This window comes from Panthera onca, chromosome D4 (assembly GCF_046562875.1).
Source record: "Panthera onca isolate mPanOnc1 chromosome D4, mPanOnc1 haplotype 2, whole genome shotgun sequence".
NCBI lineage: Eukaryota > Metazoa > Chordata > Mammalia > Carnivora > Felidae > Panthera > Panthera onca.
The window spans coordinates 19,599,529-19,616,073 of NC_138351.1; the positions used below are offsets into that span (position 1 = coordinate 19,599,529).

General features: G+C 34.8%; 1 protein-coding gene across 8 annotated transcripts in view; it reads left to right on the plus strand.

Moving 5' to 3' along the window:
• Window positions 1–16,545, plus strand: part of VPS13A (vacuolar protein sorting 13 homolog A) — a 253,659-nt gene that overhangs the window by 92,831 nt on the left and 144,283 nt on the right. For all 8 annotated transcript variants that reach the window (XR_014135928.1, XM_081790878.1, XM_081790879.1 and 5 more), the window contains 3 exons: window positions 6,472–6,553; window positions 7,780–7,934; window positions 8,314–8,470. Coding sequence is in view for 7 of the 8 variants with exons in the window: in XM_081790878.1 (XP_081647004.1) it covers window positions 6,472–6,553; window positions 7,780–7,934; window positions 8,314–8,470 (394 nt within the window). In the remaining variant the exon portion in view is untranslated. The remainder of the gene's footprint in view (window positions 1–6,471; window positions 6,554–7,779; window positions 7,935–8,313; window positions 8,471–16,545) is intronic.

The window sequence follows — 16,545 nt, forward strand, 5'->3', positions numbered from 1 at the left end:
GAAAAAAAGGGAGGGAGTGAGGCAGACCATAAGAGACTTAAAAACTGAGAATAAACTGAGGGTTGATGGGGGGGAGGCGGGGAGGGGAAAGTGGGTGATGGGCATTGAGGAGTGTACCTGTTGGGATGAGCACTGGGTGTTGTATGGAAACCAATTTGACAATAAATATCCAAAAAAAAAAAAGAAAAGAAAGAAAATACATTGGTAAGCAAACAAAAGAAGATGATGGATGTCTGCAAGCCTAGGAGAGAGGCCTCAGATAAAGCAAATTATGCCAACACCTTGATCTTGGACCTGTTAGCTTCCAGAACTGGGATAGAATAAATTTCTGTTAGAACTATCCATGAAGTCCATGGAATTATGTTATGGCAGCCCTAGCAACCAAACACAGCTTTTGGTACCAGGAAGGGAGGTGTTGCGGTAACAAACATGTGGTAGCAGCTTTAGAACTGGATAATGAGTAGAGAGGGAAAAGACTTTTGTGTCAAGGTGATCTTGTTATAAAGTCGCAAAGAACATGGCTGAATTGTTTTCTAATGTGGAACTTATAAGTGATGAACTTGGATATTTAATGGAGATTTCTAAGCAGACTGTTCAAGACATGGTCTTGTTTTTTCCTAATTGCCTATAGTAAAATGCAAGAAAAGAAATAAATTTTTAAGAAGGATTTCTTAAGCAAAATGGAAACCAAAGTTAAAGATTTGGAAAATGCTCAGCCTATCCTTATTGCAAAATATGGAAAAGCGTGTTAGAGAAAACCCAGGGTGTTGTGCACAAAACACTTGAGAGAAGGATTAAGGTTGTGACTCTTGGGTCTAATCCACCATCTCAGCAGAATCCAGGAATGGAAATGGGGCTATACCAGCTGAAGTGTTGCCAGCTTGAACTAAAAAGGGCAGAGTCAGGACAAAATGAAGAAAACTCCTTGCAGTTACGGGATACTAAGGGGCAGGAGAGTAGAGCCAGCTACCTGGGAGTGTGCTTTATTCTTCAAGAAAAGGGGAAAGAATAACCCCGAAGGCTCTTCTGAGATCAATAGAGGTGCCACTACCAGTCAATCTCAGAAGGCTATTCTGAGATCAATAGAGGTGCATGTGTTTTGGAGGCTGAACCTCCTCCTGGATTTCTGAGAGCGGTGCCACTTCCTCAGTTTCAGTGGGTCCGGAACCACGGACCCACTACTACCCAGAACCTAGGTGGCAGGAGTATAGGTAGTCTTAGTTTATTAAGTATGGTAATTACTGTAGGTTTTTCCTACATGTTATTTCCCAGGTTGAGGAGGTACTCTTTTATTCCCAGTTAACTGTTTTTTTATGTGTCATGAGTATTTGTAGCATTTTATATAACGCTTTTGCTGCATCTATTGTAATCATACAGTTTTTTCTTCTTTATTCTGTTAATATGATGAATTACATTGATTGTTGAATGTTAAACTAGCCTTGCATTCCTTTTTTTTTTTAAACTTTATTTTTTTTGAGACACAGAGACATAGTGTGAGCAGGGGAGGGGCAGAGAGAGAAGGAGACACAGAATCCGAAGCAGGCTCCAGGCTCTGAGCTGTTAGCACAGAGCCTGATGCAGGGCTCGAACCCATGAACCATGAGACCATGACCTGAGCCGAAGTCAGATGCTCAACCGACTGAGCTACCCAGATGCCCCTAACCTTGTATTCCTAACACAAACCTTGTTTGTTCATGATATATTATCCTTTTATATTGTTGGATTTATTGGCTAATTTTTTTGTTGAGGATTTTTGTATTTATGTTCACACAGGATACTGGTTTATACTTTTTTCTTGTTACGTGTTTACTCATGATATCAGGGAAAGGCTAGCCTCATAAAATGAATTGGAAAATGTTTCGCCCTTCTCTGTTTGATGAGATTATTTGTAAAGAGTTGATACTATTTCTATCTTACAGAAGTTGGAATTTACCAGTGAAGCCATCTGTGCCTAGAATATATTGAAAGATTTTCAGACTGTATTTAATTTTTACAGGACTGTTTACAGTATCAGTTTGTTCTTGCATGAGCTTTATAAGATTAAGTATGTTAAGGAATTTGTTCCTTTTATCCAAGGTGTTGAATATGTAGAAATACAGTTGTTCCTAACATTTCCGTATCCTTCAGATGACTTAGGATCCATAATGATATCTCATATTCATTTATTATCTTGTACTTTCAGGTCTAGAATTTATGTTTGAGTTCTTTTTATAATCTGTCTCTTCATTGGTGTTTTCTATTTGTTGTGACATCATTATTCTGGTTTCCTTTAGCTCTTTCTCCATGGTTCTTATCAGCTTTCTGAGCATATTTGAGACATTAAGAAATTTTTTTTCTTTTATAGTAAGCCCAGTGCCTTGCTTCCTCCTGAACTGTGTCTGCTAATTTCATCTGTGCATGGGCCAGGCTTCCTTGATTCCTTGCATAGATTAAACGGTCCTGCTATTGTAATCAGACAAAGGAAGTATAAGAAATTAAAACTACAGACATGTATATTCATTAACATAGATGCAAAAATCCTTAACAAATATTACAGTGAAATAGTATGATATGTAAGAAGGATAATACACTATAACCAAATGCATTTACCTTATGAATGCAAAAATGGTTTACCAGTCAATTCTGTTAATTATATTCATGGAATAAAGGAGAAAAAGTCTATGATCTCAGTAGAAGAGAAAAAATTTCTCACAAAATCAACAGTTATTGATGATAAAAACTCTTAAGTGGGGAATAAAAGAGGGTCTCTTCAACCTGGTGTAAGGGACATCTAGGAAAAACCTAAAGGTATTATCATACTTAATTTGAAAAACACTGAAGGCTTTCCCTGTAAGGTACAGAATAGTTCAAGAATGCCTTTTTTCATCACTTCTATTCAGGTTCATAGTGTGAATGCTCTAGCTTCTGCAACAAAACAAGAAAAATAAAGACAAGATTGGAAAGAAAAAGTAAAACTAGCTTTATTTGCAGATGAAGTGATGAGTCATGCAGAAAGTCCTAAGGAATGTAGAAAACTACCATTAGTAATAGTAAGCAAGGTTAATAAGTTTGCAAGATACATTATCAATGTAAATAGTCATTTCTAAAAATGAAATGAAAATTATTCCATTTATAACATTAAAAAGGCTAAATTCTTAAAAAAACTTTTAAGTTTATTTTGAGAGTTTATTTGAGTTATTTATTAATTATACATCAAATGTCGGACACCAGGGGTGCCTGGGTGGCTCGGTCACTTAAGCATTTAACTCTTGATTTGTGCTCAGGTCATGATCTCATGGTTGAGATTGAGCCCCACATGGGGCTCCATGCTAACAGTGTAGAGCCTGCTTGGGATTTACTCTCTCCCCCTCTCTCTCTTTGCTCCTTCCCTGCTTGTGTGTGCTCTTTTTCATAATAAATAAATAAACTTTGGGGAAAAAAAAGAGTTGGACACTGAACCGACTGAGCCACCTAGGTGCCCCACAGAAAAATTTAACAAAAGAAGTACAAGACCTGTAAACCTAAAACTGCAAAACATTTCTGAAAAAAAAAAAAAAAAATTAAAGCCTAAACAGTAGAATGATAGGCATAGTCAAGGATTGGAGGCCTGACCTTGTTAAGATGGCAGTTTTCTCCAAACTTAGAGATTTCTCATATCCTCAATCAGAATACCAGATATCTCTTCCAGAAATTAACAAGCTAATTATAAAGTATATGTGGAATGTAAAGGGCACATATTAGCCAAAACAATTTTATTTACTATTATTTTTAATTTTAACTCCAGTATAGTTAACATACAGCATTATATTTGTTCTGGTGTAAAATTCAGTGATTCAACACTAGTGCTCATCAAGATATGTGTACTCTTAACCTCCTTCACCTATTTCCCCCATCCCCATTCCCCCCGCTTTAACCATCTGTTTGTTCTCTGTAGGTAAGAGTCTGCTGTTTGGTTTGTCTTGTTTTTCCTTTGTACATTTGTTTCTTAAATTCCACATGTGAGTGAAATCATTTGGTATCTGTCTTTTTCTGGCTTATTTCACTTAGCACTATACTCTCTAGATCTAGTCATGTTGCTACAAATGGCAAGATTTCATTCTTTTTTTATGGTTAAATAATATTGCACTGCATATATATACCACAGGGCTGCTTCCATAATTTTAGCCAAAACAATTTTTGGATCAGAATAATGTTGAGGTTTTTTAATGGTTGATTTCAAGGATTATTTTATAGCTACTTTATTAAACAAAGTGCCATTTTCATATGAGAACAGACATACAGATCAATGAAGGAGAATAATGTTTGGACATAAATCCACAATATAATCCACAGTTAATATATGTTTGATTTCATACAAAGATGCCAACCTAATAAATAAGTAGGGGGAAATATGGTAGACATTTCAATAAATGGCTTGGAAATAACTAGATTTCCAAGTGGGAAAGAAAATAATGTATATGGGATTTAATGTGAAATGGAACATTGACATAAATGTAAATGCCCAAAGGTATAGAGTTTGTTTAACATATAAGAGAAAGTCTTTTAAGTGTTTGTGGTAGGTGAAGATATCTTGGGATACAAAGTGCAAATAAGAAAAATAAACTGATGAAAATTAAAATGTTCTACTTTTTGAAAGACAGCTGTTAAAAATGAAAAAGGTAAGCCATGGAATTGAGAAAAATATTTGTAACACATATAATGTACAGAATACTTCATCTAAAATATATAGGGAGACGAACAGCCCATAAAAAATGAGAAGAAACGTGAAAAATTAAACGTGGTTAATTTTATTACTCATCAGGAAAATGCAAAACAAAGCCATTTGATCACTAATATAGATGTAAAAAATTTCAGAACATTCAGAATTGAAATTAGGACTGCATAGTTGTTGCTTTTGGGGGTAGTGATTCATGCCTAATTATTGTGAGGAGCATGATGGAAGTTTCTGCATGATTGTAATGTTTTATTCCTGGATGGGAATTTTGGGTGCATGGATGTGTTTTCTTTATGAAACCTTAACCTTATATAGTACTTAATTATGTACTCCTAGGGAGTAGGATATGTTTCAATAAAAATGTTTTCCCCAAATGAATAGGATTCAGAGAAGAACAAACCAGTTCATGAACCTGTGATATGATATATAACTATAACTCGTTTTTGAAATTCTAATTAAAACTATGGTGAAATTTCCAGGAAGATTGCCAAAATTTTATTTTATTTTTTAAAATTTTTTTTTAATGTTTATTTATTTTTGAGACAGAGAGAGACAGAGCATGAATGGGGGAGGGTCAGAGAGAGAGGGAGACATAGAATCAGAAGCAGGCTCCAGGCTCTGAGCTGTCGACCCAGAGCCGACGCGGGGCTCAAACTCGCGGACCATGAGATCATGACCTGAGCCGAAGTCGGACACTTAACCTACCGAGCCACCCAGGCGCCCCGATTGCCAAAATTTTAAATGTTTGAAAACACTAAGAATTTGTGAGGCCACGGAGCCATACCAGATCTAACCTGCTGATGTTAGTTTCATGTGTCACAACTACTTGTGAAAACAGATTGGTAACACTTAGTAAAGTGAATATATGCAGTTCTACTCTTTGATATATACACCGTGGAAAATCTTACACATGAGTATCTGGAGGCATGTTCAAGGAGGCTCATGGTGGCACTGTGAGTAAAAGCAAAATATCTATAAACAGTACACATATATATCAACAGTGTAGTGGACAATTAAGTAGTCATTTATCAGTGTAATATAGTATAGCAGTGAGAATGAATGAACTACCAATATGGATAAAATTTAAAGATTGTTTTATTGAAGAATGTTACAAGAACATATGTGATATTATTTCCTTTTCGTACAGTTTAGAAAGAAGTTGACAAACAGTGTTATATTTAGAGAATCTTTCATAGAAGGTTGAAAACAAGTAACTAAAAGTGAAATCATGATCAGTTGTAGGGAACATAATCAAGGAGGATCACAAAAGATACTTCTGTAGTACCGCTTAATTTTTTGGCCTGGGTAGAAGATTCAGGGATGTCTTTTATTGTTATTTTATTAAACTGTATTATATGTTTTTGTGTGCTGTATTTTCATAGCAGTAAAAAAGCCAATTTAATGATCTTTCAAAAATTTAAAACTGCAAGTTTCTCAACTCTGTAGGTTTAAGATATGAAGAACGGTTTTTTTCCCATGGATGTTCTGAGATGTATTTATTTAGTGATAGGTTGAATTAACATTGTATCTAAGATCTTTTTCTACTCAAAGCCTGTCAACAAGAAAATTAATGTAATAGTTCGACCCTTTATATTTAGCCTTGAAATTGTAAAACCACATCTTTAAACCAAATTTTATTATTTACTTTTCTAATTCAGGCTAGGTTTTTTTCTTAATTAATTCGAAGGGAGATTTATTTATTTATTTAGGTAAAAATTGTCTTAGGACTTTGAATAAAAATCTTTGTGCTAATTAACAGTGAATTACTTTTCTTCCAGATTCAAAGGTCGACTTCTTTGGGAACATCACAGATTTCACAGAAAGTGCTTCCTCTCCTGGAACTTCCATGTGTCGAAGATGGTAAAATACAACTGCTTTAGGAAGTTTTTCTTATTAAAATGTGTTAGGAATATAATTTTCATTTGAGACCATATTAAAAATTTCAAACAATAGCAGATATTTATGTATTTTTTGGAAATTTCACTAAAATTCCTTTAAACACTAGAACTTGGGTGTTCCTTAAAGTTGCTTTTGCCGTGGCGTTTTTTGGTATGTACAATTTAAACTTGTAATCTCAAAGTCTACTAGTAAGTTAATCTTTTTATCTTCCTTTGAGCTAGGAGCCCTAGTGAAGCTGTTGATATCTAATTTATGATATTACTTAATTATTTAGAGAGTTTTGTTATAGTAAAATTTTAGTTTTATATTTTCCTTTTTTGTTACTAAACAAAAAAATCAAGACTTAATACCTACTACATTCACATATGAAAACTGGTAAATATTTTGATAACAGATATCTGCTTTTTCTTGGCCACATTGGAAAGAAAAGCAAATGTATTTCTCGGTTTTTAAGGCTTTAAAAGTTGCTAAATGGTAAGTAACTGAAGTTGCCGTTTTAATCCTTGGTTTTCTAAAAGAATGTTTTTCTTTGTGGTAAATGGGGCAGGGAGGAGCTATTTTTGAGATATTCTGCCCTAAATTCAGTCTTGGGTTGTTCGGGACATACTTCAGGTGGTTTTAGTTGTCTTTAAATCTTCTTTTAATAGTTTTACTAGTTTTGGAGTTGTTTTTAATGGCAAATTCTAGAAATTTTTTATCAGATATATGTGTCCACACACACACACACACACACACACATGAATTCAATAGTGATTGATTTCAGTTTCTTCATCCAAATCTCAGGGCCTGCTGTGTGCTTTTAATATTGTAGATTTTATAACTAAGTCCTGTTTCATTAACCAGATATAGTGAGCATCTTAGTGTGTTTGTTTGAAAATTCATTATGTGTGTAATCATTGGCATTTGCTATAAAATTTTCTTTTGAAATTTTTACATAGACTAATAACTTTAAAAGGTGATGTTCATTAAGCTAAAGATGAATTTTATATTTTCTGTACTTTTTTTGGTCAAAAATGGTATTCTTTCAGACAAAATCTCTATGTTCTTTACATTCAGTTTTTGAAATGTTTAGACCCTGGAACATTTAGACCCTTAATATATTAGCATTCATATTTATTTCAAAAAATTATAAAAATGTTGCTAAATCAATCATTTTGATTATTGACTTAGTGTTCTGTAATGTTTAGATTCAGAGGAAGAATTTTTTGATGCACTGTGTAGTCCCTTGGAAGAGCCTCCTCAGTCTCCCACTGGAGTTAAAAGTGGTCAACAGAAAAAGTTTCAAAAGCCAGATTATACAAAAAATATGATTCAGTATAAAATAAGATTTGAAGTGCCAGAGGTATGTATATGGTAAAATTAACATGGCTTATTTAAGTTCGTCATTTCTGCTATTCACATATTACTAATATGCATTCTGTTTTCATCCTACGTAAGCTGAATCCAGATGTTGCTATGTGACTTTTCCTTCACTTTTTTTGAAGATAATTTTCCTAATCAAAAGTTAGGGGTTTAGGTTAGATATTATGGTTATCAGTGTACATTTATTAAAGATAATTATTTGTATAGCATAAGTATGTTTGTATATGTGTATGTAAAATCTCCCCTGAATTTTAACTATATATCATGTATATACCTTACATGTTCATATATAATCACCATCGACATAAACAGTTTTTTGTTTTAGGTGGTGGTAGTTCCCTTTTTTCTTTCTTCTCCAGGTTTTGATTCAGTTTTATCACCTTGTTGGAGATTGTGAACTACCCGTGGTAGAAATTGATGTTTTAGGACTGGGCACAGATGTTGAGCTTAGAACATTTGATTTGAAAGCAAATGCCTTTTTGAAAGAGTTCTGCTTAAAATGCCCAGAATACTTTGGTAAGTGTCTCATTTTTTAAAAATAAATAAATTAACTTTATTGTTTGACTCCCTACTGGAGAGTTTTAAATTCTCTAGGCTTTAAATCAGTATGTTTGTTAAAATATTCTCCAAGAAATTCTATGTTATGAGTTGGTCTTCAGTTTTTATCTTGTACTTGGGAATCTAGAGAGGTAGATCAAAGAGAAAATGAAGATAATTTTTTTTCATTAAGGAAAATAAAATAGTCCTGGTTTAATTTTAAATCTACCTAATCTACCTACTACAATGCTGAATTAATTTCTTGTTGGTAATGTAACAGTTTACCACAGACTTAGTGTCTTACAACAACAGAATTTTATTATCTTAAAATTCTATTAATCGGAAGTCTGACATAAGTCTCAACAGGTAAAAATCAGGGTGCCAATAGGAGTTCCTTTTTGGAGGCTCTAGGGGAGGATACATTTCCTTGCTCATTTGGTTGTTGGCAAAATTTGTTTCTATGTGGTTTAAATATGTTTCCTTCTGCCTATTAGGTGAGGGCTAGCCTCAACCTCCTGTGGGCCTCTCTAGTACACGCACATAGTTCCCTATATCTCAGAACCAGAACAGGGTGGTAGATCGTTCTCATGTTGTGTTTATAGCTTCAGTCCAGGATAATGTTCTCTTTACCTTAATCACCTTTGCAGAGTCTTTATTGCTGTATAAGGTAATGTATTCTCAGATTTTAGGGAAACATAGCATGGACATCCTTGGGCAGCAGGACATAGCATTATTTTGTCTAACATAAACATTTTATTTCCAGAATCATAATGGATAAATTATATAATACATTGGATATTTCCATTCATTGTCTTAGGCATTTAAGAGAGGGTGTTATATATATTTCTTCCTTTACATTTTTAGGTTTATTTTTGTAAGATAATTCTCAATGGTTGATGGAATGATTAAGGAAAATGATTTATTTCCATTGTGAGTGCCTTTTATTTCTTTTTCTTGTGTAATTGCTCTGGCTAGGACTTCTAGTACTATATTGAATAAAGGTGATTAGAGTGGACATCCTTGTCTTGTTCCTGATTTTAGAGTAAAAGCTTTCAGCTTTCCATCATTAAATATATTAGCTGTGGGCTTATTATATGGGGTCCTTATTATGTTGAGGTATGTTCTCTCTATACTCACTTTGTTGAAAGTTTTTATATAAATTTTGTCAAATGCTTTTATTCATTCATTGAGATCATATGATTTTTCTCCTTCATTTTGTTAATGTGGTATATCACATTGACGGATTTCTGGATTTTGAACCATCCTTGGAATAAATCCTACTTGATTATTGTGTAAGATCCTTTTAATGTATTGTTGAATTTGTTTTGCTTATACTTTGTTGAGGATCTTTGCATCTATGTTCATCTAAAATATTGGCCTGTAATAATATTTTCTTGTGGTAAATTTGTCTGGATTTGTTGCCAGGGCAATGCTGGACTTGTAAAAGGAGTTTGGAAGTGTTTCCTCCTATTTCTTTTGACGTGTTTCTTCAGAAAGATTAGTATTAATACTTTGTTTAATGTTTGGTAATATTCATGTGTTAAGCTCTCTGGTTTGTTTGGAGGTTTTTTTTGTTTTTTAATGTTTGTTTATTTATTTTGAGAGAGAGCATGTGTGCATGTCGGGGAAGGGCAGAGAGGGGGGAGAGAAAGAATCCCAAGCAGGCTCCACACTGTCAGCACAGAGCTGAACGCAGGGCTTGATCCCATGAACTGTGAGATCATGATCTGAGCTGAAATCAAGAATTGGATGCTTAACTGACAGAGCCACCAGGCAACCCTGTACAGAGGTTATTGATTAATGATTCCGTTTTTTGTTTTTTTGTTTTTACAAGTAATTGGTCTTAGTATTTTCTATTTCTTCATTATTAAGTATAAGAAGTTTTATTAAGTCTCTGAGTTTATTTCTTTTCAGATGTCCAATTGTTAGTGTTAGGGTTTTTCTTAGTAGTCTCTTATGATCCTTTGTATTTCTTTGGTTATCATTTATTTGTCATGTCTCCTTTTTCATCTCTGATTTTATTTGAGCCCTCTCTCTTTTTTTTTTTTTTTTTTTTTGTGTGTGAATATGGTTATCTCTTTAAGAAACCAGCACTTAGTTTTATTGATTTTTTCAGTTGTTTTTTTAAGTCTCTATTTTCTTTATTTCTGCTCTTTTATTTCCTTCTAATTTGGGGTTTCATTTGTTCTTCATCTGGTTCCTTGAGGTGTAAAGTTAGATTGTTTATTTGAATATTTTCTTGTTGCTAAAGGTTTTTGCTGTGCTCTGTATTGCTGTGCTCTGCCCTCTTAGAAACACTTTGGCTGCATTTCATAAACTTTAGTATGTTGTATTTTATGTTCTCATTGGTCTTAAGGTATTTTTTAAAATTTTTATTTGGATTTATTGACCCAGTAAAAAATGTTAATATCTGCAATAATTCTTTTTTGACCCAAGTAGTAAAACTGTAACTGTTTACAGATGACATGGTATCACATCTAGAAAACCTTAAAGGTTCCACCAAAAAAACGGCTACAACTAATCAATAAATTCAGTGATGTTGTAGGATAGAAAAACACAAAATTCTGTTGGGTTTCTATATACTATGAGAAAAAGAAGATAGGAAGACAGTCCCATTTGTTAACAAACTGAAATGAATGATGACTTTCTGAAAAGAAAATTTACTCAAATGAAAAAATAAAACAATCCCATTTGCAATTCCATCAAAAAGAATGAAACACATAAGAATAACTTTAAGAAGGTGACAGATGTGTATACTGAAAACTGTAAGACAGTGATGAAAGAAATTAAAACAAATGAATGGAAAGATAGTCCATCCTTATGGCTTAGAATTATTAATACAATTAAAGTGTTCATACTATTCAGAGCAATCTACAGATTCAATACAATCCCTATCAAAACTCCAGTGTCATTTTCACGGAAATAGAAAAAAGAATTCTAAATTTGTCAGCCACCAGAAAACACCCCAAATACCCAAAGCATTCTTGAGAAAGAAGAACAAAACTGGAGGCATGATGTTCCTTGATTTCAAAATATATTACAAAGCTATCTGTGGTACTGACGCAAAACAAAACTTTATGGTACCAACATAAAAGCAGACTCATCAATCAATGGAACCAAAAAGCACCTAGAAACAGACTCATTAACATATGGTCCATTACTTTATGACAGAGGAGTCAAGAACATAAAATGAAGAAAGGATAGTTTCTTCAATAAATGGTGCTATGAAAACTGGACAGCCACATGCAAAAGAATGAAACTGCTATCTTATACCATACACAAAAATTAACTGAAGATAGTTGAAGACTTGAATAAAAAACCTGAAACCATAAAACTCCTAGAAGAAAATGTAGGCAGTAAGTGCCTTTACATTAGTCTTGTGTTGATTTTTTTGGATCTGACTCCAAAAGCAAAGGCAACAATAAACAAGTAGGAATACATTAAGCCAAAAAGCTTCTCCACAGCCAAGGAAGCCACCAACAAATTGAAAAAGCAGCTGACTGGATGGGAGAAGATACATGCTAATCACATATCTGATCAGTGGTTAATACCCAAAATATATAAAGAATTCTTGCAACTCAATAACCAAAACCCAATTCAGTTTAAAAAATGGACAGAGGATCTAAAAAACATTTTTCTCAAAGAAGACATACAGATGGTTAACAGGTACATGAAAAGATACTGAATATTGCTGATTGTCAGGGAAATGCCACTTAAAACCACAGTGAGATATGACGTCACACCTGTCAGTATGGCTGCCATCAAAAAAACCCCAAGAAATAACAAGTGTTGGCAAGGATGTGGAGAAAAGTAAATCCTTGTGCACTACCAATTAGTGCAGACATTATGGAAGATCACATGTACATTCCTCAAAAAATCTAAAATAGAGTATCATATGATCTCACAATTCCACTTCTGAGTATTTACCCAAAGAAAATGAAAACACTAACTCAAAAAGAGAAAGGTACCCGATGCTCACTGCAGCCCTATGTACAATAGCCAAGATATGGAAACAGCCTAAGTTCAATCAGTGAATGAGTGCATAAAGAAGATATCCTATTTACATACATACACAGATACACAATGAAATTCTATTCAGCTATAAAAAGGAATGAAATCTTGCCATTTGTGACAACATGGATGGACCTTGAGGGCCTTATGCTAAGTGAAATAAGTCCGAGAAAGACAAATACCATCTGATCTCACTTATATGTGGAATCTTTACAAACAATCCAAGTTGATAGGTACATAGAACAGATTAGTGGTTGTCAGAGGTGGGGGTGGGGTGGCGTGGTAGTTGGCATGGGTGAAGGGGGTCCAAAAGATGTAAACTTGTAGTTAGAAAATCAGTAGGATGCAAAGTATAGCATAGTGGCTATAGTTAACAATACCTAATTGACTATTTGAGAGCTGCTAAGATAATCTTGAAAGTCCTCATTACAAGAAAAAAATTGTAATTACGTATGAGGACAGATGTTAACTAGAATTACAGATATTGAATCATTATATTTTATACCTGAGACTAACGCGTTCTATGTGAATTATACCCCTCTTATGAAAGAGAAATGATTGGGGTGCCGGGGTGGCTCAGTCAGTTGAGTGTCCAACTCTTGATTTTGGCTCAGATCGTGATCCCAGGATCGTGGGATTGAGCCCCACATTGGGTTCTATGCTGATCATGGAGCCTGCTTAAGATTCTCTGTCTCCCACTGCCCCTCTCCCTCGCTCACACACACACACACACACCCTCTCTCTCTCTCTCTCTCTCTCTCTCTCTCTAAAAAAAAATTTTTGTTTCAACTAAAAAAAATTTAGGTTAATTTTAATTTTATAAAACTTCTTTATAGCAGAAGAACATCATATGAGTAGAAATTGAAGTAAATTTTAATAGACTATTTTTAGAGCAGTTTTTGAATCACAGTACAGTCAGCAGATGGTATATGGATTTCTTCAGGTACTTTTCACATGCTAAACCTCTCCCATTATAAACATCCTCCACCAGAGGAATTTGTTGCAGTTGATGAACTTACATTGATGTAGTACAAAGTCCATAGTTTATATCAGGGTTCAACTTGGTGCTGTGCATTCTGAGGGTTTTGGACACATATATAACGACATGTATCCAGCATTATATTATCATACGCGGTTCCACTACTCTAAAAATCCTCTGTGTTCCACCTATTCATCCTTTTCTGTCCTCCCCCTTCTCCTGGCAACCACCAAGCTTTTAACTGTTTCCATATTTTATCCTTTTCCCCAAATGTCACATCCCTGGGATCATACTAGATTTTGCTTTTCAGACTGACTTTTTTTTCAGTTACTAATATGTATTTAAGTTACTATTTCCATAACCTTTCATTACTTGATAGCTCACTTCTTTTCAGTGCTGAGTAATGTTCCATTGTATGATGTACCACAGTTTATTTTTCCATTCACTTAATAAAGGACATCTTGGTTAACACATAAGTTTTTAGAGTTCTGAATAAAGGTGCAATAAACATCTGTATGAAGATTTTTGTGTGGGCATAAGTTTTCAACTGCTCTAGATAAATACCACGGAACACATTTGTTGGGTCATATGGTTTAAGAGTATGTTTTGTGAGAAACAATACAGCTCTCTTCCAAAGTGACTTATACCATTTAGCATTCCCATCTGCAAAGAATGAGAGTTCCTGTTGCTTCATATCTTCACCTGGTGTTACTCTCTTTGATTTTGAGCATTCCAGTAAGGTATGAAATGGGCAGCTCAGCGGTTTTTTTGTTTGTTTAAAAATTTTTTTTTTTACATTTTAATTTTGAGAGAGAGAGAGAGAGAGAGAGAGAGAGAGCGCACAAGTGGGGGAGGGGCAAAGAGCAAGGGAGACACAGAATCCGAAGCAGGCTCCAGGCTCTGAGTTGTCAGCACAGCCCAGTGCAGGGCTCAAACCCCACAAACCATGAGATCATGGCCTGAACCAAAGTGGAAGTCAGATGTTTGACTGAGCCAACCAGGCGCCTGTATTTGTTTTTGTTTTGCAGTTCCTTAAAGACATGTGTAAAGCATCTTTTCCTATGTTGATTTTGCTTCTGCGTGTCTTCTTTGGTGAGGTCTCTCTTAAGGTCTTTGGTCTATTGGGTTTTTTTTTTTTTATTTATTTTTATTAAAAAAAAATTTTTTTTTTTAACGTTTATTTATTTTTGAGACAGAGAGAGACAGAGCATGAACGGGGGAGGGTCACAGAGAGAGGGAGACACAGAATCTGAAACAGGCTCCAGGCTCTGAGCGGTCGGCACAGAGCCCGCCACGGGGCTCAAACCCACGGACCGTGAGATCATGACCTGAGTCGAAGTCAGACGCTTAACCGACCAAGCCACCCAGGCGCCCCTGTGGTCTATTGTTTTAATGGTGTTTGTTTTTTCTTGATTAATTTTAAGAGTTACTTACATATTTTGGATAACAGTCCCTTATCATATGTATCTTTTGCAAATGTTTTCTCCTCATCTATGGCTAGTTTTTTTCATTTTACTGACATTGTCCTTAGCAGAACAGAATATTTTAATGAAGTCCTTTATGAGGTATTTTTTTTTTCCCCCATGCATCATGCCTTGGATGTTGTATCTAAAAAGTCATTGCTGGGGCGCCTGGGTGGCTCAGTCGGTTGAGCGTCCGACTTCGGCTCAGGTCACGATCTCGCGGTCCATGAGTTCGAGCCCCGCGTCGGGCTCTGGGCTGATGGCCCAGAGCCTGGAGCCTGCTTCCGATTCTGTGTCTCCCTGTCTCTCTGCCCCTCCCCCGTTCATGCTTTGTCTCTCTCTGTCTCAAAAATAAATAAACGTTAAAAATAAAAATAAAAAAAATAAAAAGTCATTGCCAAAATGAAGGGTATCTAAATATTCTCCTATGCTCCCTTCTTGAAGTTTTATAGTTCTTCATTTTACATTTAGATTTGTGGTCCTTTTTGAGTTGATTTTTGTGAAGGGTATAATCTCTATGTCTAGATTTTCTTTTCCTGTTGATGTCCATTTGTTCGATCAACATTTGTTGAAAAGACTAATGTAAATGGTACTGTTTGTTTTTGGTGTTATGTTTTTAATGTCAAATTCTAGTTATCCAGTTTTGGTACATAGGAAAGCTTTTGACTTGTATATTAACCTTGTATCCTACAACTTTGCTCTAATGGCTTATTAGTTCCAGGAGGGTTTTTTTGATGTTGATTCTTCCAAAAGTTTTACATAGATGAGCATGTCATTTGTGAACAAAGACAATTTTATGCCTTCCTTCCCAGAAATAAAAGAAAATACCTTTTATTTCTTCTTTTACTGCATTTTCTGACACTAAACAGTATGATGTTGACATGAGTAAAAAGGGAAGGACCTCTTACCTTGTTCCTTAGTGTGAAAACCTTGAGTTTCTCACAATTAAGCATGGAGTTAGCTGTAGGTTTTTAGAAGATATTCTTAAGTTAGGAAGTTCCTTATTTCTAGTTTACTGAGGGTTTTTATTATGAATGTTTATTGGATATGGTCATACGCTTTTTCTGCATCTGTTTATATGATCATGTAATTTTTCTTGTGAAGTCTGTTGATGTGATTACATCAGTTGATTTTCCAGTGTTGAGCTAGCCTTGAAGTTTGGGATAAACTTTACTTGGTCATGGTGCATATTGTTTTTTTACACTTTGTTGGATTCAACTTGCTAATACTGTACTTTGTTGAAGATTTTTATATTCATTTTTTTTTTAATATGAAATTTATTGTCAATTTGGTTTCCATACAACACCCCAACAGTGCTCATCCCAACAGGTGCCCTCCTTAATACCCATCACTCACCCACCTTCCCTCCCACCCCCCATAAACCCTCAGTTCTCAGTTTTTAGGAGTCTTCTGTTTTGGCTCCCTCCCTCTCTAACCATTTTTTTTTCCTTCCCCTCCCCCATGGTCTTATGTTAAGTTTCTCAGGATCCACATAGGAGTGAAAACATATGGAATCTGTCCTTCTCTGTATGACTTATTTCACTCAGCATAACACTCTCCAGTTTTGTATACATTTTAAAGAGAGTTACTAGTCTGTAGTT